Here is a 23,021-nt window from a genome sequence, read left to right as displayed (position 1 = left end):
ATCCATTTCTGAGTTTTTACAGTCAGTCCTGTTGCACAATCTGTATCCCTTCAGCTCCAATTACCCAATATCTTATCCTATTTCTATCTCTTGATGGTCTCTGTTACCCATGAAGCTCTCCAAGTTTATTCACTGATGTCAGTTCATATCAATGAGACCATACAGTATTGGTCCTTTTGTTTCTGGCTAATCTCACTCAGCATAATGTCCTTAAGGTCTATCCATGTTGTTACCTACTTCATAACTTTATTTTGTCTTACAGCTGCATAGTATTCCATCATATGTATATACCCCATTTTGTTTAGCCACTCATCTGTTGATGGACATTTTGGCTGTTTCCATAGCTTCGCAATTGTAAATAGTGCTGCTATGAACATTGGTGTGCCAATGTCCATTTGTGTCGTTGCCCTCGTGTCCTCTGAGTAGATACCTAACAATGGTATTGCCAGGTCATATGGCAATTATATATTAGGCTTCTTGAGGAACCGCCACACTGCCTTCCACAGCGGTTGTACCATTTGACATTCCCACCAACAGTGGATAAGTGTGCCTCTTTCTCCACATCCTCTCCAGCACTTGCCATTTTCTGCTTTATTGATAATGGCCATTCTGCTGGGTGTGAGATTGAAAGAAAGTTGAACAATCTCTTTATATATTCTGGATGCTAGACCTTTATCTGATATATCATTTTCGAATGTTGTCTCCCATTGTGTAGGCTGTCTTTTACTTTCTTGATGAAGTTCTTTGATGCACAAAAGTGCTTAATTTTGAGGAGTTCCCATTTGTTTATTTCTTTCTTCAGTGCTCGTGCTTTGGGTCTAAGGTCTAGGAAACTGCCTCCTATTATAAGATTTATAAGATATTTCTCTACATTTTCTTCTAACAGTTTTATGGCCTTAGATCTAATGTTTAGGTCCTTGATCCATTTTGAGGTAATTTTTGTATAGGTTGTGAGATGGATACTCTTTTATTCTTTTACATATGGATATCCAGTTCTCTAGGCACCATTTATTGAAAAGACTGTTCTGTCCCAGGTGAGTTGGCTTGACTGCCTTATCAAAGATAAATTGTCCATAGACGAGAGGGTCTATATCTGAACACTCTGTTCTATTCCATTGCTCAGTATATCTATCTTTATTCCAGTACCATACTGTTTTGACCACTGTAGCTTGGTAATATGCCTTAAAATCAAGTAGCGTGAGACTTTCGACTTTATTTTTCTTTCTCAGGATACTTTTAGCTATTCGAGGCACCCTGCCCTTCAAAGATAAATTTGGTTATTGGTTTTTCTATTTCTGAAAAGTTTTTGGAATTTTAATTGGTATTACATTGAATCTGTAAATCAGTTTATGTAGAATTGACATCTTAACTATATTTAGTCTTCCAGTCCATGAACATGGTATGCCCTTCCATCTATCTAGGTCTTCTGTGATTTCTTTTAACAATTTCTTGTAGTTTTCTTTGTCTAGGTCTTTTGTCTCTATTTATTTAATAAGTAAATAAAAAATTTATTCCTAAATATTTTATTCTTTTGGTTGCAATTATAAATGGAATTCTTTTCTTGATTTCCCCCTCAGATTGTTCATTACTAGTGTATAGAAACACTAGGGATTTTTGAGTGTTGATCTTGTATCCTGCCACTTTGCTGTACTCATTTATTAGTGCTAGTAGTTTTGCTGTGGATTTTTCAGGGTTTTCGGCATATAGTATCATCATCTGCAAACAGTGAGAGTTTTACTTCTTCATTTCCAATTTTGATGCCTTGTATTTCTTTCTCTTGTCTAATTGCTCTGGCTAGAACTTTGAACATAATGTTGAATAACAGTGATGATAGTGGACATCCTTGTCTTGTTCCTGATCTTAAGGGGAAAGTTTTCAGTTTTTCCCCATTGAGGATGATGCTAACTGTGAGTTTTTCATATATTCCCTTTATCATGTTGAGGAAGTTCTCTTCTATTCCTATCCTTTGAAGTGTTTTCAACAGAAAAGAATATTGAATTTTGTCAAATGCCTTTTCTGCATCAATTGAGATGATCATGTGGTTTTTCTGCTTTGATTTGTTAATATGGAGTATTACATTAATTGATTTTCTTATGTTGAACCATCCTTGCATACTTGGGATTAATCCTACTTGGTCATGGTGTATAATTCTTTTAATGCACTGCTGGATTCGAATTGCTAGAATTTTGTTGAGCATTTTTGCATCTATATTCATTAAAGAGATTGGTCTGAAGTTTTCTTTTTTTGTAATACGTTTGTCTGACTTTGGTATGAGAGTCATGTTGGCTTTGTAGAATGAGTTAGGTAGCTTTCCCTCCTCTTCAATTTTTTTGAAGAGTTTGAACAGGATTGGTACTGATTCTTTCTTGAATGTTTGGTAGAATTCACATGTGAAGCCATGTGGTCCTGGACTTTTCTTTTTGGGGAGCTTCTTAATAACTGATTCAGTTTCTTTACTTGTGATTCATTTGTTGAGGCTGTCCATTTCTTCTCGAGTCAATGTTGGTTGTTTATGTAGAAAGAATTTTTAAGCCAAATTTTTGCAACTCTCCTGTAAGTTTGAAATTATTTCAGAATAAAAAGTTTTTAAAAACATAACACAAGAATAAGAAATAAATTCTGTGCTTAATTTTAGAGCTATATTACAAAATTCTTGGATTGAAGTCATGGATTTAATATTGAAACCCCGTTCTGGAGGTGAGTATAAAATTCATGTTAATTAGAAAAAAAATAGAATGTAAGACTAGGTATTCATGGGATTGCTGTGAATAAAAATAATATGCAAATTAGGATAGAATAATTTCAGAATTTTTAAAAATTATTTTTATAATGTACTGAGTAGTTTTTTTCTTTATATTGCTTTCACATTTTTTGTATATTTTGGAGATTAATTTATATCTTGTTTTTGTCTGTTGGCTTACCTAACTTAACTCATTAAATGAGAAATATAGTGCTCTGTAATTCATTTCCTTTTCTCTATGTACTGCTTAATCTCATTAAGTGTAAGAATCCAAACTAATTTCATTTGTAGTTTTTTCACTAAATATAGTGTAATGGATTATAAAATTGCTTAATTCAACGAGGTCATTAAAACCTTTTTCTAGAAAGTATCTGTAAAGGCATACTGTGAGGAAAGGATTTATCTACTACTTTACAAATTTTCAAAATAATTATAACTACTTTAGATTATTGTTCATTTGCAAACTAAAAAGAGATCAAATTTTCTAATTTTAAAGAAAGTAATCCATTAAATTTGGCAATACAGGAGAAAAAGAAAGAGAAAAAGGAAGGACTACCAAGCATTTGTCTCGTGTTGAATCAGCTGCAATAATGATCAGTATTTGACTTTGAATCCTGAGATGGTAGATTGTTGACAAAGCCATAGAACTTTGTAAACTTCCTAGATTTCCTGTCTTTTCATTTTGTGACCATTGCTCTTAGGTTTGCTCTTCATAGAGCCTAATGTTACAGATAGCACTTTCCGGTTTCGGATTCTCTTTGAAGCATTTTAAATTGTAGTATTCCGTCTGTTGGATAAATTGTTTACTCACAGCTGCTTTTTCTTCCCCAGCTGAAAAGGGGTACCTGGTTAAATGCAGGGAAGAATGGTCAAGGACCAAAGACCCAGCCGCTGCCCTCAGAAAACTACCTGTCAAAAGGTGTGTGGAAGGGCAGCTGCTTCGAGGACTTTCAAAATATGGAATGAAGAATATAGTCTCTGCATTTGGCATAGTGAGTGCAATTTGTGAAGTCAGGCAATGGCTCAAGGTGGCTTAAAACTTTTAAAATTTTATCTTTCATGCTTTTACTAAATTAGAAAGAGCAGAAGGTAACTAAGGATCCTTTGGTGATCTGTGAGAGGTGTTTCAGCCATGTACCCTTGTTCATATGCTGAATGGTGATGGAGTAGGGTGGCAGTGCTGACAGTAATTATTAACATTAAGGGCATGAAAAACCCATTAATAAGGGAAAATTTTATCTACAATGGAAACTTTATTTATGTTAAGTGTCTTGGAATTTGAGAAATTCCAAATCTATTGTAAAGTCATTTCTTGATCGTTCTCTATTATCTGAACCATTCTGCCTTATTAAGAGAATTAGACTGTGAGCTTTTACTTGGATTTCTACGTGGTGGTTCAAGAGTTGCTGCCATCTCAGCAAACATAGCCTATGCTAGTATTTGGATGTCTGTAATCTGAAATAGGTTAACATTTAATCCTCAAATTTAAGGTGTTGGTTACCAAAAAAAAAAAAGAAAAGACAAGACAGGATTCTTACACGTGAAATTAGTTGTCAGTTCAATCATGTAGGTTTTCTTGTTTTTTAGAACTATGGGGAAGAAAGCACTGATGGCTCTATAATTGTAAACTCCTTGAGTTTGAAGTCTTTTTCTTTGCTTCAGGATATAAATTCCATAGCATTTGCTTTGTTTAAGTGATTTTGTGCACTGTGGATACCAAACAAGCATTCTTACAGCTAGCTGCTGTTAATCGTTAACATCCTTTAGTCTGAGGAATTAATTTCTAAAATTGGGTTTTGTGTATTAATCACCTATTTTTTGTAGGTTATTAGAAAAATTAGAGATTTAAGGTAGGGGTTTCTTACATTAGAGTCACCATTAAACAAGATGTCTTGGAAGGTACAGTACTTTTTATATTCAGAATATATATAGTCTTGCCTGTTTTTTCCTTCCCTCCAGATACCAAGAAATAATCGATTGATGTATATTCATAGCTATCAAAGTTATGTGTGGAATAATATGGTAAGCAAGAGAATAGAAGAGTATGGATTGAAACCTGTTCCAGGGGACCTTATTCTCAAAGGAGGTAAAAAGGCAAAGTATCGTCTCTATTCAATCAAACCAGGGTCCACTTAATCATCACTAGTGGCTTTAAAATTCAGCCTGGCTACTAGTTAAGAAAAAGATGTGTAGTATGTTTTAGATGGAAAGACAGTGTAAGCTCGTACTGACTAGTTTTTATCTGTATCTTTAGTGGAAAAAAAAATAGTTTGAGTAAGCTCTCTTTGGACCTCGGTTTTCTTAACTAAAATAGAATTTGGATTAAATGATAGTTAATATCCACTTCGAAACTTTAATCTAGGTGTAGCAAATAATTTTGTACACTTCTGGATGTGCATCAGCCTCTCAACTTGTTCAGTTTTTTTATTATTATTTATTTTTAAGTATTTTTATTGAAAAATTATCATACACATACACATCCTATACATGGTGTACAATCAGTGGCTCACAATATCATCACATAATTTTATAGTCATCACCATGATCATTTTTTAGAACATTTGTGTCATTCCAGAAAAAGAAATGAAAAAACTCATACATACCATACCCCTACCCTTTCTTCTCATTACCCATTAGTATTTCCATCTACCCAATTTATTTTACCCTTTGTCCCCCCTATTATTTATTTATTCTCTTTATCCTTATTTTTTTACTCATCTGTCCATACCCTGGATAAAAGAAGCATCAAACACAAAGTTGATACAGTCATCTTCAAGAAACAAGGCTACTGGAGCACAACTCAACGGTTTCAACTACCTCCCTCCAGCTATTCCAGTACACCATGGCTAAAAAGGGATATCTATATAATGCATAAAAATAACCTCCAGGATAACTTCTCAACTTTGTTTGAAATCTCTCAGCCACTGATGCTTTGTCTTTGCCCCATTTTGTCTCTTCTATTTCTCTCTTCCCCCTTTTGGTCAAGAAACCTTTCTCAGTCCCTTGATGTGAGGTCCCAGCTCATCCCAGGATTTCTGTCCCACGTTGCTAGGGAGATTTACATCCATGGGAGTCATGTCCCACATAAGAGAGAGAGAGAGCAGTGAGTTCACCTGTTGAGTTGGCTTAGAGAAAGAAGCCACATCTGAGCAACAAAAGAGGTTCTCTGGGAGTGACTCTTAGGCCTAATTTTAAGTAGGCTTAGCCCATCGTTTGCAGGAATAAGTTTCATAAGGGCGAACCCCAAGATTGAGGGCTCAGCTTATTGATTTGATTGTCCCCACTGCTTGCTAGAGTATCAGAAATTCCCCAGATGGGGAAGTTAAAATATTTCCTCCTTTCTCCCCAGTCCCCCAAGGGGACTTTGCAAATACTTCTTTATTCACTGCCCAAGTTTCTGTGGGATTTTTCAGGGTATCACACTAACCTGAACAAACCATCAAAATCTCATTCCCCATTCAAGATTCCATGTACTAATGGTGTTCAACTAAGCTGAACATATAATCAACTTGTTCATTTTTAAAGAGTTTGTTCAAGTTAATATCAGACTGGACCTCAGTTTACACGTGGGCCATAGCACAGAAAACATTTATTTAGTGCCAGAAGCATTCAGAACGTAGCATGAATCATTCCTTCTATTGTTGAGCCCTAACAGTGTGCTGGCATTGTGCTAAGCTCGTTACCTCTATCTTCTAGTGTAAAGTTCACATCATTACTGTGAAGTAAGTATTAGCTCCATTTTTCAGATGAGGTACAGAAATTTGCACAAGATTCCATAGCTGGTTAAAAATAAAAAGAAGAAAAGGCTGGATTAACAGTTAAGTTTGTCTGCTTACCAAGTTATGTTCTTCTGACATGTCCACCTGGCCTGTTAGCTAAATATATGCCCTGCTCATTTGCAGGCAGGCCCCATAAATCCACTAGCTTTTTTTTTCCCCCTAGCTATTTTATTGAGATATATTTACATATTATAAAATCCTTCCAAAGGAAACAATCAAAGATTTACAGTATTATCTCATAGTTGTACATTCCTCACCACAAATTCTAAGGTTTTTATTTGTTCATAAATTAAAAGTTTTTTTCCCTCATCCAACATTCATCACATACATTGTCTTTTACTGTCTAGTGAGTCATCATAGTTCTTCCTCTAAATTCAGATTGGTTTTTAAAAGTGTTTATTCTTACTTGGAATATGTCATTGGTAACAGAGACCATCAGGAGTTAGAAACAGGGTAAGATAATGGGTAATTGGAGCTGAAGGGATACAGACTGTGCAACAGGACTAGATACAAAAACTCAAAAATGGACAGCACAATACTACCTAATTGTAATGTAATTATGTTAAAACACTGAATGAAGCTGCATCTGAGCTATAGTTTTTGTTTGTTTGTTTGTTTGTTTTTTTATATATATTTTTTGTATTTTTTATTTTTATTTTTTCTCTATATTATTTTATTTCTTTTTCTGTTGTCTTGCTATTTCTTTTTCTAAATCGATGCAAATGTACTAAGAAATGATGATCATACATCTATGTGATGATATTAAGAATTACTGATTGCATATGTAGAATGGAATTATTTCTAAATGTTGTGTTAATTTTTTTTAATTAATAAAAAAAAAGTGTTTATTCTTTTAGCAAAATGCATTCATTTGTGATGGCTTCCCAAATAGTGTTTTATAGCATTGTTTAGGAAGAAAAAGGAAGCTGATTTTAAAATGTAAGGGCTCAAAAAAAATGAGGATGCAGTTGAGAAACAAATGTTTTTCATTTAATTAGAACCTCTACTTTTTTCTAAATTCTTGGTGTTTATTTCTTGAATGGTGTGGAACAGACAGAAGGGCCTTTATTCCTACTTGATTTCTTTAAGCTTCCAAGGCCATTGAACCTGTGCCACCTTGTGTTTCCAGCTTGTTTATATGTATTTAATTTTAGAAAATTGAGGTCTTAAAAATATTACCTGTTTCTTCAATTTATTGTTCCCTTGTGGATTTGCAGCCACTGCCACCCATATTAAGGAAGAAGATATTCATAATTACTCTATCCATGATGTGGTAATGCCCTTGCCTGGTTTTGATATCATCTACCCAAAGCATAAAAGTAAGTTCCTTGTGTGGGGAAAATAGTTAAAGTCTAGCATAATTAAACTACTGACAGCCAAAACTGGAGAGAGAAAAAAAATCCCAGTACTTTAAATGAAAATTCAGAATTTGATTTTTGTCAGACTTGAAAAAATGTTTGGATTTCAAACACATACAAACCATGGTTATTTATGAAAGTTTCCCAAAAAGGGATGGATTCTGAAAGAGAATTTAAACAAAGAAACTAGATGGTAGAGATGGTGGTGATGTTATTATTATTGGTGTTATTTCAGTTTCTGAAATTCAATAATAAATATTAAGGATGAAAAAGGTTTTGAGATAGTCATTGAAAAAATGGATGGGCAATTCTACTTTAACATTACTTTTTTTTAACCTTTAAAAAAAATGTGTTCCCGGAGCCTGCCCATGCAAAAAAAAGAGTGTTCATGATGTGTAAAAAGTCAAGGAGTATAGAAGTTTATAAAGTTATAAAAATTCTTTAACCTTATTTCCCATTCTTTGGGACTGTTAAGAATTACTCCTATTGCCTTCATAAATGACATTGTGAGGGAAAAAATCGGAGCTTTAATCGTTCATGGATTCAGGAATTGGAAAAAGAAAGCAGCTCTGACGAGTGGGACTGACCTAGTAGTACTGACCCAGGAAGTTTCCTCCTAGCCAGGACTGGTCAACCAGTGGTCTGCCCTGTTGAGATATATTTTCTCTCAAGAGACCTGAATTATTTTATTTATCACTATATATTCCTTAAATTTTACTAATTAAGGAAGTCTAGGATTAATATCCTACTTTAATTATGCAAATACCTCTAAAAGTGTTAAATAGAAAATTGCCATTTCCCTGTTAATTAATTTAATCAAACTGCTGTACTCTTAATACTTGTATAAGGTTGATTCACTGAGGGGAAAAAGAAGTTGAGAGGAGGAGGAGAGAATAAATAGGAAAGATAGATGATAGAGCTTTAAAACTCCCAGGGTAAGCAGGTATGGTCTGCTTGCTCTGGTTAGGATGGCACAGCATGGAGCCAAGGATAGCAGTGCCAGGAACTGAGAAAGAAGTCACTAAGATGATAAAAGCTACAGTTCACCTCTTTCTTAGAAATAGAAAGAAAACTTCTGAGAATTAGGCGTTCTGGCTAGCATCTACTGAACATAAATTCAACAATACCTTTGACAAAGCCTTTCATGAAAACTTTGTAGCCAAGACAGGAACTTGTACGCCAGGTGGATGCTAGTTCAGGCTTGTGAATATAAAAATATATGTGTACCTGGTATCCTACAGTGGTTAATTTAAGGATTCTTGTCCTTGTGTTGGTAAGGGAGTCTTTCCTTGACCCTATTCTGACCATCATTTTTTATGAACAACTTGAATAAATAAATCTGCTTATCATATTTGTAAGTTATGCAAATAAAATAATATTAATTAATATGAAAAATAAGTATTTAGAAAGAATTGTAGAAGATACATAAAATAGGGTTAAATGTAAATTCTTATATTTATGCTCAGAGAGCAAATGTATAGATGGAAAAGATCCAGTTTGATAATGGTCTCTATAAAAAAATATCTGGAGTTATCGTTGAACATAAGCCTGTTACCTTGTGGCAGATAAGGGCTCTGGTGAGGAATCTAGAAATGTTGAAAGAGAGATAGTTGAGAGAATCAGTTTGGTCTAGAGAAGATATGACTAAAATATATACTTATTAATACATGTGGAAGAGGGCAGAATTAATCTGCTACATTCCAGAGCAATCAGCAGAAGTTATAAGAAGACAAATTTCAGCTTGGTATAGGAAGAACTTTCTAATAATTACAAGCCTCACAAAGACATATGTTCCCTATAAATGACCATGTTCAAGCAAGGGCTCAATGACTGTCTCTCTTGGGTGTTATAAAAAGATTTCTGCATCAGATGCAGGGTGAACAAGTTGGTTTTCCGAAGTTTCTTATTTTTATGTTTATATGTGACTACTGTCTTCCAGAAAGAGTTTGCAGCATTGTTTATGGTCTCTTCCAACTCTGAACTTATGTAAATTACAATTTAGCAACTTCAGATAAAATGAACTTTTTGTAGAGAGCTTGGGGAACTTATACCAGAGGTACTGTGACTGATTGCAAATAGGCAGTTTACAAGTAGAAGACATCCTGTAGTTCTAGTTACAAAGTCACTAAATTTTGTTTTCAGAGAAGCACACTTTGGATTATAAATGTAAATTATGTTAGAGTGATCTAGTTGAATTTACAATTTACTATGTTTGTAGTCTAATTCCAGGTAAATTCTGTCATGCTGCAATCCACCTAACTTTATTTTATATTAGTTAGTGAATCCTACAGGGAAATGCTCACAGCAGACAATCTTGACATTGACAACATGAGACACAAAATTCGAGATTATTCCTTATCAGGAGCCTACAGAAAAATCATTATCCGTCCTCAGAATGTCAGCTGGTGAGTAGTAGTCTGCAATAAATTAAAATTGAGTTACTATGTAAGGTTTTAAACTTCTGCTTTATATATGTGTTTTCCAGTGCTTGGAAACTGGCACATTGTGCTAGTTATTGTTGCTATCATTACTATTATTTCACTACTACTATCACTTGGTGTTTTACAAATCAAGAAATAAATGAAGTTGTTTTGAATGCAAACAAATAACGAAAGTGACTTAGTTTTCATTTTATTAACATTTATTATGATTGTATTATTAATATTATTAACATACTTTATTGAAGAAATGTATAAAAAAATTAACCTTTTTCCTATTTGTGAAAACTGAAGTTTGTTTACAGAACTATATGTGAACAGGTTGCCTTAATCAGAATTAGTTGTGAGTCCCAAACACTAATCTGGTTGTTTTATTATCTTGTCCGTAAAGAGAAAAGTTCATATTAATCCATTTTAAAATTCCTTAATACTTAGTATTGTTTAAAGCTTTGTTTAATAATTTTAAAAATTAAATCCTGAACTGGTTGCCAGTTGCCAGAAATTGTCTCTTCTCTTCTCTTCATCCCTCACTTCCTTGTTCTCTCTTATCCACCCACTGCTCCTCCTTTTCTCTGGATTATGGCCCACGAGGTTGGTAAAGTTGAACTTTGCCTTCCCACTCCAGGTAGCAGTAAGTACACCATTAACAGGACATTGTGTGCAGGGATCACTGCTCTAAAGCAAGTGTAAATGCCATGATTAATTTGATCCCATCTGACCAAAATGAAGTTTACTATTTATCAAGTTCACATTAAAATAATTTTTGTCCTAGAGAAACATTTTATGTTTTGTACACAGGATGCCATCATCTGTCTGTCAACTTGCTATGTAATAATATAAGGACAATAACTATAAATAAAATCTGGCTCTGTTCTGCTAGTGAATAGTCCTACCTATAATTATTTTCTGTAGACCTCTGTGTTTTTCTTGCTAAATAGATGGTGCCAAGTGCAGTTCATTTTATGAAAGTTCACTTTCAAACTAAAATTATTTATTTATCTGTTTTAAAGGGAAGTTGTTGCATATGATGATCCTAAAATTCCACTTTTCAACACAGATGTAGACAACCTAGAAGGGAAACCACCACCAGTTTTCTCTTCTGGTAAGTTTACTCAGTCCTCAGCTTTGTGTCAACTTTGAGATGTTTTCTCATACAAAAACATAACTAAAATAAAAAATTGTTCCTACAAACCCTACCACCACCCACCCACTCTTGTGATTTCTATTTTGCCTTTTGACCCCTTAGTTTCATCTTAATGGCTGCAGATCAGTGACTAAACTAGTAAAATCCCACTGAGAACACATGAATGTTAAATAGATGGTTTTGATATGGGGTGACTGAATCTTTTCTCCCCATCACCATAGAGAGTTGATGAAAGTGAAAATCCAGGGAAAATGTCTAACAAATTGAATTTGCATTTTCATTGTCAAATTCTTGTTTCCATTCCTTTTCCTGTTTTCTTCTGTGTCCCAATTTATTTTACAAACATTTTTTTTTTTAATTAAGACCCAAGTGGAACATCTCCCTTTATTCAAAAGTTAATACCCATTATTGGATGAGTCACATCTCCACTAGACAATCTAATCAAAAGATTCCAGCCTATATTATTGAATAGGGATTAAAGAAATGGTTGCTCCCACAAGACTGGATTAAAACATGGTTTTTCTAGGGTGCATAAATCCTTTCAAACCAGCATACTTGGCTCCCCACATGTCAGAATCCTAGGACAAGTGCAGATTTCTCAAATGGGCCTATATTCCTTCTACCCAGCAAAATCTTAATGTCTTCCAAGAACTCCTCCTTCACTTAATAGTTCTTTCTTGGAAAAGTAGAAAACTAGAGTCTTTTTTTTTTTTTTTTTTTTTTATTAATTAAAAAAAATTAGCTAACACAACATTTAGAAATCATTCCATTCTACATATGCAATCAGTAATTCTTAATATCATCACATAGATGTATGATCATCATTTCTTAGTACATATGCATCGATTTAGAAAAAGAAATAGCAAGACAACAGAAAAAGAAATAAAATGATAATATAGAGAAAAAATACAAAAATATATAAGAAAAAAAAACTATAGCTCAGATGCCGCTTCATTCAGTGTTTTAACATAATTACATTACAATTAGGTAGTATTGTGCTGTCCATTTTTTTTTTTTTTTTAGAAATCATACCATTCTACATATGCAATCAGTAATTCTTAACATCATCACATAGATGCATGATCATCGTTTCTTATTTACAAACATTTTTCTTGTGCTCTTCTGTTGTCTGCTCTGTTTGTGAAGACTTCCAGGTAGAATTACCAGAGATGCTTACCTGGACCGCACATTCACAGATCTCTTACATCCACAGTTGGGGGAAGTAGCACAGTCCCTTTGGGAGGTGGAAGCCTGAGGATAGGAGCTCAGTTCTTTGTATTTGTATAGAGATTATATGTCTCTCCCCAGTCTATCTTGGTTGTCTTAGTTTTCTGTCTGTTCTCTTCTCTATTGCCTTGCAGAAGGCAAATACAGAGCTCTGAAGATGGATTTTTCCCTTCCTCCTTCTACGTACGCTACCATGGCCATTCGAGAAGTGCTAAAAATGGACACAAGCATCAAGAACCAGACCCAGCTGAATACAACCTGGCTCCGCTGAGTACCTCCTACACAGATACTTGTGCACAAAATGCAAACAAGTGTTTGCTTACTGGCTTCCTCTGTGGATTTTGAATCTTTGTAGTAAAAGATTATTTGTATTTTTTCAAGTTTTTATTAGCATAAATCAGTAATTTGCAATGTTTGTACACATAAACAAATTCTGAGGATCCTGACTCTAGCTCAGAGAAGATAAAATTGATCAAAATTTATTTTAGGTGCTTAACATTGTATAATATCAGCTTTACTGGCTTTATCATCATTGAAAAGGATTTTGGTTTAAAGTAGTGGTTTTACGTGTTTGCTACGTTCTTGAAGGACAAAAGGAATTTTTAACACATCCACGAATAGAGTACACAACAATGCATTCGAGATGCAAAAATGAATTTTAAAAAAAATACAAGAAAACAAATCTTGGCTAGATACCTAATTTGAGAGCCCCTGCCTAGAAAAATAAATACAGCATTCATGCTTATTCAAGTGATAATAAAATACCTACAAGTTTATAAACCCAAAAAAGATTGTGATTATCTAGATCATGTACGGTGTCTGGTAAGCATTTAAAAATGTAATAGCTTTTACATTTATATCAGTATTGCCTTGCAGAAGCATTGCATGAATAGGGCTTTTTTTCTTGATGTAAACATGTGCCGTTATTTTAATTAATTAAGGTCTAATTTTTACTCTAGGTGCCTTTTATTATGTTTAGGACCCTTTCCACTGAACTCATATTTGCCCAAAAGAAGACAACCTTAAAAATTTATAAGAACTCCTATCGCCTTTGTCACCAACAGCTTTGTTATTTCCATTTCTAGCATTGCATAAAATTTCTCTGCTGTGAAAGGATAAATATACCTTTCTAAAGTTATGTGACGTAATTATATCAATTTTTATTTTCTATCATTTCTAGAACCAAATATAATAAATTTTTTAAAAATGCTTTCTGTTGGTTATGTTAATCAAATTTGTTTATGCATTTGTTAATAAATCAAATGTATTTATAAATATAAAACTGAGTTCACATGAGAACGTTGGCCCTAACTGAAGGCAAAGGACTAAAGTGAATGAGCAACCCTCACCAATGGTGTTGAGACACAAAGAAGTGAGATATCATGAGAGTAATATATTAGGGCATCATATTTTATGAATAATACACTGTGTAAGACTGAATTCAGGGTTGCCCTTACAATAGCATCACTTGCTTGCCTTCCAGTGGGCTTTCTCACATCATGGGAGAGTGAATGATATTTGTCCTGTATCGGGCAATGGAAACAAGACTAAGATCTTTTCTTCAGTCCTTTTAATTTAATGATATCCACCATACTGCTAAGGTTGAAAAGGATTTGAAATATCACAGTAAGTTATCCTTTTAGCTAGCTGGTTTCCAAAGGCCAAATGTGTTAAATGTATATTGGTCTGTGTACTTTCTACACGGTTATTCTCCTTCTTAGACTAATTAGTGAAGAAGTACTTGTCATGGTCAGATTTATGTGTCAGCTTGGCCAAGTGGTGGTACCTGTTTGTCTGGTTGAGCAAGTGCTGGCCCGTCTGTTGCAATGAGGACATTTCATAGAATTAAATTGTGACCGTATCAGCTGCGTCCACAGCTGATTCCATTTGTAATCAGCCAAGGGGAGTGTCTTCTGCAGTGAGTGATGCTTAATCTAATCACTGGAAGGCTTTTAAGAAGGATTCAGAAGAGACAGGCTCTCTTCCTGCTTCAGCTGGTGAGCCTCTCCTGTGGAGTTTGTCCAGACCCTCCATTAGAATCATTGGCTTCACATCCTGCCCTGTGGATTTTGGATTCTGCGTTCCCACGGTTACGTGAGACACTTTTATAAATTTTATATTTGCAAGTGTTTCCTGTTGATTCTGTTGCTCTAGAGAACCCTAACTAATACAGTACTTATTAAGGGGACCTAAGTCTACCTATTATAAGTGCATTCAGTAGTTCGCATTTAAAAGTTTACGTTCAAAACAAAAAGTGAGGCAAGTGTTTTCTTTACCTGGGAAATTGAATGACTTTATATGAAGAGTTAATTTTTCTGGCTGCATTGGCCAACTGCCAGTTCATGCTGGTCTATTCTCAAACAGCAGGGGAAAGTAATGATTGAAGGCTGTTTTGAGACTTGGAACATACCATTTAACCCTAGGGACTTAGCCAACCTGGAATAAATCATTTCCTTTAGCGCAGAAGTCAGTACATTTTTATTGTTAACAAAGGAGGGAAATTCCTCTCAGGCAAATTTACAGTCTGAAAACAACCTCATTCTCAAAATAAAAGTGTTTTTTTCTAAAATTTTGCCTATAAGAAATAATAAATGATCATTATTTGTAAAGCCAATAACACTATTATTTACTAATGGAAAGATAAAAGCTGAAGAATCAAGCCTCTACTAACAATATTTTTATTCATGTTGTCATGTTGTAAATAACTAGACTGTCATTATACTAATAAAAAAAACTGCCGGTTAATTCCTGAATCAACAAAAAAATTGTAGAACATCAGCACTTGCACTTCAACCACTTGCTCCAGTCTGTACAAACTAGCACAAATTTGCATGCATTGGAATGCATTTGGTGATCAGTTTTGCACTAAAAAATAAGAATGTGGGTATGTACATTGTACCATATACAAATAACTATCAGTCTACATGTATATGAGCCATTTTGGAACAAAAATCAACAGGATAGCAGAGTGCAACATGTAGTTAATTTTAGTGTCTGACATGAAAAAGTGAAAGCACAATGGAAGAATTACAAAGCTTAGTAATGTCCAGGTTTATAAATTGGAAAGTGTCCTCACATAGCAAAGTGGTACCTGGATCATATTGGCAAAAACTGTGAAGTGTGAGCCTTTGCCTAACAAGGAATAACTTTAAGGCTTTCCTTGTTACAATGAAAGCCGTTTTTCTACTTTGTGAGGCTACATTCCTGTAGAATAGAATTTTTCTTTTTGAAACATGAACTCCTTGGAAAAGCTGAGGAAAAGTATGGACTTTGTTCCTTGGGAAAGGAAAGGGAGATAATACACACACACACACATTTATACATGAAATATACATACAAACTTTTTATACAATTGTAGTGTATCCAAATAAGACCCCTAATCTAGAAAAGTGCTTCCCAAACTTTAATATACATAGGAATCACTCGGCAATCTTGTTAAACTGCAGAATGTGTTTCAAAAAATCCAGGTGGAATCTGCAATACTGTATTCTCAACAGGCTCTCAGAGGGTGCCTGTGCTGGTGGGCTGCACACCGCACTTGGGGTACAAGGTTCTAGACCTCTGTTGGCCAATACAGTAATCACTACCAATTTGTGGTTAATTAGATGTGAAGTAAAATTTAAAATTCAGTTGTCCTGTCCCCACTAGCAACCTTTCTACTACCTCATTAGCCACATGTAGCTAGTGACTGCTGGATTGAACAGTACAGACCAAAAACGTTTTCATCATAATGGTTATATTGAATAGTACTGATCCAGATAACAAGAAATCAGTCAACCAAGGTAGAAGAGAGTCTACACTGATCATGTGTATCATCAGTGATGCTAATGAAAGGCAAATGCTTGGTTGATTCGAAGGCAAATGTGGTTATATCTTAATTAGATCAGGGCTCACATTGTTGATGTAAGGTTTCACCCTCGAAATATATCGTGCTGAACACTCTCTAGGAGTCTTCATGCTTCTCATATTCTGGCTTTCTTGGGGTCCCCTAATACCCTATAACCCTCTTTTCCCTCTTTTCCATCTTGCTTTCATCTAGATGCCCTTGTCCTGTTTAGTCAAACCATGTTTTGAGGGTTTGTGGCCTCCTTGCCTCACACAGTAAATCACCATCCCTCCCTCCCCTGAAAAAAATCTCAGCTACTGTTGTTAAAAACGTTCCTTTTTTGGCCAGCATACAGTGTAGATGCTTTGAAATCAGCTACAAAAACAAAATACAAAAATATGTACAGAGCCCGTGTTTTATTCTAAAAGAAGCACAATGTTGACTTTGTGTTACAGCCTGTACTAAAGGTACCTGGAGTCTGGACACCATTTTGTAAAAGAAATGGCATCAGGGAACTGTAATGGGGGAAGTTATTCAAAGCTGTTGTCTTCTGATGCATATTTACTATCTTGTCAGAAGCTCTAAATGTTTCTAGAGCAGCCCTGTCTAATAAAAATATAATAGCAGCACATTTTTTATTTAGATTTATCAAGTAGCCACATTAAAAAGTAAATAGGGTGGGCAACAGTGACTAGGTGGCAGAATTCTCAGCTGCCATGTCAGAGACCCAGGTTTGATTCCCGGAGCCTGCCCATGCGAAAAAAAAAAAAGTAAACAAGTGAAATTAATCTTAATGTACTTTATTTAACTCATTATATGTAAAATATCATTATAACATATAATGATATTTTTTAAATTAGATACTTTACATTCCTCCTTTTGTACTAAGTCTTCAAAATCCAGTGTATATTTCACATTTACAGCTTATCTCAACATGGATAAGCCAAATTTTGAGTGCTCAGTAGTCACATGTGGCCAAGAACTAGCATATTGGCCAGTGCAGATCTAGAAAAATAATGATTGTTCTTTGTTGTGTGTCACTGGTATAATGTTAAATCTGTTTTGAGCATTAGGGTTTTATATGACATATTAAGAATTGGAAAAAAAAAGAATTGGTAAGTTTGTGAAATTGTGGCACTGTAACCTATCCCCAACTCTGAAATCTGTTCTATAACTATTTGTTAAAATATGCTTTGAAATTTATGGCTGTTTTTGTAAATATGTTAAATTTCACTTTGAAAAATGTTTTTTTTAAAAAATAGGTAGGTTGGGATTGATGCTAGTTAAAAGGGATTTTTAGATACCCAATAATTTTTTTAACATTTTTTTTTGCATATATAACATATATACAAAAATCAATACATTTCAAATTTAATTGTAACAAGTAATTATGGAACAGATTTCAGAGTTCGAGATGGGTTACACAGTTCCACAATTTTAGGTTTTCCTTCTAACTGTTTCAAGCTAGACTTGAAACTGGAGACTGAAAGAAATGTCAATATAATGATTTAACAGTCATACTCATTTGTTAAATACTATCTTCTCTGTTATAGCTCCTCCTCCTTTAATCCTCCTCCCAATCTTTAGGGGTATTTGGGTTATGCCCATTCTTTTTCATATTGGAAAGGGATGTCTGTAATAGGGAATGGGGGATGAAACTAGCAGATGTTCTTGGAGAAGCTGGCCCCTCTGGATTTCAGGACTTACTTAGCCTAGGAATCTATCTGGAAGTTGTAGATTTCTAGAAAGTAATCTTATGGTGTGAATCTCTTTTAGAATTTCTAAAGCCCTAGGTGTTCTTTAGCGTTAACAGGAATGGTTTTGGCAAACCCTGATAATTAGTGATACCTAGTTGAAACTAGTATAAGAGTAGCCTCCAGGATAGCCTCTCAATTCTACTTGAACTCTCTTAGCCACTGAAACCTTATTTTGTTGCGTTTTTCCCCCTTTTAGTCAGGAAGGCATTGTCGATCTCATGATGGCAGCACCAGGCTCATCCCTAGGAGTCATGTCCCATGTTGCCTGAGAGATTTACACCCCTGGATATCATCACCAATCTAGAGGAGAGGATAATGATTTTACTTGGAGAATTGGGTTGAGAGAGAGAGAGAGATGCCATGTCTGAGCAACAATAGAGGTTTTCTGGAAATAACTGTTAGGCTTAACTCCTTTGCTATAGAAATAGGCTTCAAGAGCAAAGTCTCACTGGTTTAGGGGAGGAGGCAGAAGGAAGTACAAAGGCCTCTTAGCCAGTGTGTTTATAATGAGGCAAGATTAACCATTGTTCCTGTTTTGTGCATCTGGTTTTACTTTGCTGTGTATTTACTGGATGTCAATTTACAGCTAGTCTTTTAGGTATTAAAGGCATTGCCAGTATATGACAAAAATAAAGTTAGTAAACCAATACATCTTGTACATTTTATGTTAAAATTCCTAGGAAAGACTTTTGGGTGTGAATTAGTTCAACCACCGCTAAGCATTACAGTTGCCTGTATTTGTCCACTGAACTGTGGTGGAGAAAAGGAACTGTGGAGGGAATGGTTCGAGGCCAAGTTTGATGGTCATGTTCAGGAGATACCTCAGATTATAAGGATTGTTATGTGTGTGCAGTGCTGTTTTTTTTTTTTAACAATACTATGTAGTATACAAATTCTAATTTGAAATAGCTAGTCTTTCTAAATGTTTAGAAGTCCTTGATGTGTTTAAAGATAAAGATAGTAGGATAACACTATTAAATAGCTTTTAAATCTTGATGGGAAATATTGTATTTGAGAATGGAATTGTTAAACCACTTCTGAACATTGTACTCCAGTACTTGTTCATTGGTTTGAGGGAGGTGGGAGGGAAGAGATGGCAAAAGGTGTTTTGCTAGTGTGTACTAGAAAATTTCTGATTACCCATTGCCCTGCATGTTATGTGAATTTATTTAAGTTCACTGTGCTGTATATATTGTGTATATACTGAACAAATGAATCCCATTTTTGCGGGGGGGGGGGGTGCATGGCCCAGGAATTGAACACAGGTCTCCCACATGAAAGGCAGGCATTCTAACCACTAAACTGCCTGTGAATCCCAATTTTAGAATTCCTAGTCTCTAGATACTAAATAGGTTGCTATTGTATGCCAAAAGCAGAGTAGTAAACTAACACATTTTGTACACTTTGTGCTAAAATTGATAGAAAGGCTGTCTTCTGAAAATGACTTTTGAAAAGGAAATTGTAAAAGCACATCTGACACATGTGCCTGTAATTCATCCACTGGGTTTGTTGTGGAGAGAAGGAATTGGGAGAATTGAAGGACTCTAGACCAGACTGTTTCCATTTAGAAGGCATTTTCAGATATAATCATTGCTACATGTGTGTAGTTCATTCAACAGCATTATGTATATAGTGGACAAATTTAAGTCTTTATTTGAAACGTCTAGTCTTTCTAGATGTTTAGAACTACACAGAGTGTGTTACAAATAGAGGTAGTCCAATAACTCATTTTGTAAGTATTATTTTGTTAAAATTCATGTGATCCTGAACTGCTCCTGAGATGCAACTTCCAACTCCACACACACACAGGACCCTGCGGTCATCGTTAGAATCCTAACAACCTAGACACAGCAGTAGCCTACAGAATCCCTCCCCTACCCCACCCCCCAGAAAACCTCAAAAACCTCAGCACTGTCCATCCTCATTCTCATGCTTCTCTTAAATTAATTTGAAACCTGTTACTGAGGCCCCACCTGAAGCAGTTAACCAGTATGCGTTGCTGGTTTTTAAGGTGTTTAGGAGGGGTTTTGACTCCTGACCACTGCTTAGGGGGAACAGGGGAGTGGTGTTTCTGGGTGGAGAATCTGCATTTTTGTCCCTCCCTGCAGGTCACTGTGGTCTTAAAGAGACTGTTAAGGGTTGAATTTTTTTTTTTTTATTCAACACTGACATTTTATTTTCTGAACTTTATCATTTTTACAAAACAAAACAAAAGCAGGTATCAAAAACAGCAAAGAGTTATAGAATTTCTGCACCAGTTTTTCCATAAGTCAATGTTTATGAAACTGGTGTCCAATGTAAATACTAAACACGGGTTGATTTCCTTCCTGGTCACATGCATTTGGGTGGACTTGTTTTGGAGCTACTGAAGAATAGCTTTTTATAAGCACCGGTCATTATCCCAAGAACTGATTTTGTTCATCCAACAAAGTAAACATTTTTGCTGTGTGGCATTTTCTTTTTTTAAAAAACACTGAGATAAAATATGGAATGTATATTTGTTTGGATCTGAATCAAAGCTTTTGAGATCCCAATTATCCTGAAGAACACTGAAGATATTTATAGGGCATATTAAATACTAACTGTATACCTCATAATGTCTAAGGCAGCTTATATATTTCTAAAGAAAATATCATTCCATTCAGAAGCTGCTCAGAGATTGAACTACATCACAGTTTCTATATCCTTTCTGATTAATAACAGTTCCCCAAATAGGGCCATATTATTGGGAAAAAAGTTTTATGCTCATGCCAACAGTCTCTGATATTTTATAGATACATTTGTATAGAGCAAGACTCCTTGCTCTGGACCCTGGGTAACCACAAAGAAATTGAGAAGCCATGATTATTGGATACTGAGAAGAACGCATACTTAAAAAAACTCATAGCACAGATAATCTGGAGGTGAGTAGAAACAAAGCTGCAACTTGGTAGTGGTGTTCGCCCACCACATGTTCCAGAAACACAATTGCTTAAATAGGGCAAGTATAGTCCAGTTTTGCAATGTTAATAGCTGCCAGTCTTTCAAATTTTTTTTTTATAAAGATCTATTTGAATAGCAACGAGTTAGGAAACTGGCCGAAAATTTTGACCACATCTCTCAGTATTAATCCAGAATAAAACAAAACAAAAACCAGCCAATAGGGTTAAAAATTGCACAATTAAACTTGAATGTAAATTATACTATATACAGACTGGTATTAACATCACCGAAATAGCTTTTGAGAGCATGAAACACTCCTGTTGAAACAAAATTCCCTCTCTATTATCCAATTTTCATTAAAAGAAAAACTGATATATAATTTTCTTCTTTACAGATATGAAAAAGGAAGCAAGAAGGCAAAGCTGAGAGAAACAGGTGCTACCCAAAGGGTATCAGTAGCATTTGGTTGTTTTGGTCTTTGTACCAGCAACTCCCACTCCGATCGTAGATATCCAGTTCCTGCTGGACTACACGGTTTTTCTAGCAGTCAAGACTCGAACGATGGACCCTACTCCTCCAGCTGCAAGGGCCTTTTCATGCCATTGCAGTAACACAGCACTGCTATTGTCGGAGGGGCTTTCAAAGCCTTTATAAATATACTTCATTGGGAGATCCACACCATTCTTGTCCAGAGATTGAACTGCCTTCTCATATCATTAGCTTTAAAAGAGATAAGCACCTTCAAGACAATGCTGCCTGCTCGATCCTTCACCGCCTGACTCTTGGTGTTGATGGGGGGATTTTTCAGAGCTGCTTGTAGAGCAGCTGTCATATTTCCTTGCCGCAGACAGGAGTCCACCTCGCCTTCGTCCGGCCCGGCCTGGCCGTCGCCTCCGTCTTCCTCGTCCACGAACTTGTTCTCGTCGTACTCATCCACGTCCACCTTCCGGAACCAGGCTGACGACACCGTATTCTTCGACATCCCTGATGCGGACTGAGGGCAAAGGCCTCCTCTTGGTGGGGATCGCTCCTCAACAACCCCAACCCAGCAGAATCCGCAGCCTGCGCCTTCACTTCCCTCTTCCGCTCTCAAGGGTTGAATTTTGTCCACCCCCAAAAATATGTTGATGTCTCTAACACCCTCTTACCCTGTACCAGTGAGTCTGAATGTGACCTTACTTGGAAATAGGGCCTCTGCCGATGTAATCAAATTAAGACGAGGTCATACTGAATTAGGGTGGGTCCTAATCCATTGTGAATGGTTTCTTTATAAGAAGAGAAGCGACAGTCACAGAAGGAAGACGGCCATGTGAAGACAAGGCAGAGATTGGAGGTGTGCTACAAGTTGAGGATTGTCGGGGGGCACTGGAAGCTGGGAGAGGTAAAGAAGGACCCTCCCCTAGAGCCTCTGGAGAGACCATGGAGCTGCCAACACCTTGATTTACGATTTGTCACTTCCAGAATTGCGAGAGAATAAATTTCTGTTGTTTTAAGTCTCAAAAAAAAAAAAAATTCATATGAAACATCTTTTGGAAATGGAATGGTCAAACTTCTTCCAGAACAGTACACATTCTGTTTGTGCTGTTTCAAGGTGGAGGGAGAAGGAAGTGTCAAGGGCTCTATGCCAGTAAGTCTATAGTTGAGAAAGGTAAACCATCATCCTGTATGTTCTGTGCATTTTGTTTTACTTTACTATGTATAGGTGGACAAAAGAGTCCTAATTTTTTATCATGTAGTCTTTCTAGATGTTAAAGAAGTCTTCAGAATGTGACAGAAGTAGGGTTAGTATGGTAATGTGTTTTGTACATATTTTACTAAAATGTAAAGGGA

General features: G+C 35.6%; 1 protein-coding gene and 1 pseudogene across 2 annotated transcripts in view; one reads left to right on the top strand and one right to left on the bottom strand.

Moving 5' to 3' along the window:
* Nucleotides 1-13,896, top strand: part of PUS7 (pseudouridine synthase 7) — a 92,233-nt gene extending 78,337 nt beyond the window's left edge. For both annotated transcript variants that reach the window (XM_077161831.1, XM_077161915.1), the window contains exons 10-16: nt 2,636-2,697; nt 3,572-3,732; nt 4,700-4,826; nt 7,737-7,838; nt 10,153-10,282; nt 11,326-11,417; nt 12,821-13,896. In XM_077161831.1, coding sequence (XP_077017946.1) covers nt 2,636-2,697; nt 3,572-3,732; nt 4,700-4,826; nt 7,737-7,838; nt 10,153-10,282; nt 11,326-11,417; nt 12,821-12,957 — 811 coding nt within the window. In that variant the 3' untranslated portion in view covers nt 12,958-13,896. The remainder of the gene's footprint in view (nt 1-2,635; nt 2,698-3,571; nt 3,733-4,699; nt 4,827-7,736; nt 7,839-10,152; nt 10,283-11,325; nt 11,418-12,820) is intronic.
* Nucleotides 13,897-21,321: 7,425 nt separating this feature from the next.
* On the bottom strand, nt 21,322-22,300 carry LOC143684592 (actin-related protein 2/3 complex subunit 5 pseudogene; annotated as a pseudogene).
* Between the last annotated feature and the right edge of the window lie 721 nt (nt 22,301-23,021).

The sequence above is a fragment of the Tamandua tetradactyla genome, chromosome 1 (genome assembly GCF_023851605.1).
Source record: "Tamandua tetradactyla isolate mTamTet1 chromosome 1, mTamTet1.pri, whole genome shotgun sequence".
Taxonomy (NCBI): domain Eukaryota; kingdom Metazoa; phylum Chordata; class Mammalia; order Pilosa; family Myrmecophagidae; genus Tamandua; species Tamandua tetradactyla.
The sequence above is the reverse complement of the archived record's forward strand: the minus strand, read 5'-3'. Positions and strand labels throughout refer to the sequence as shown.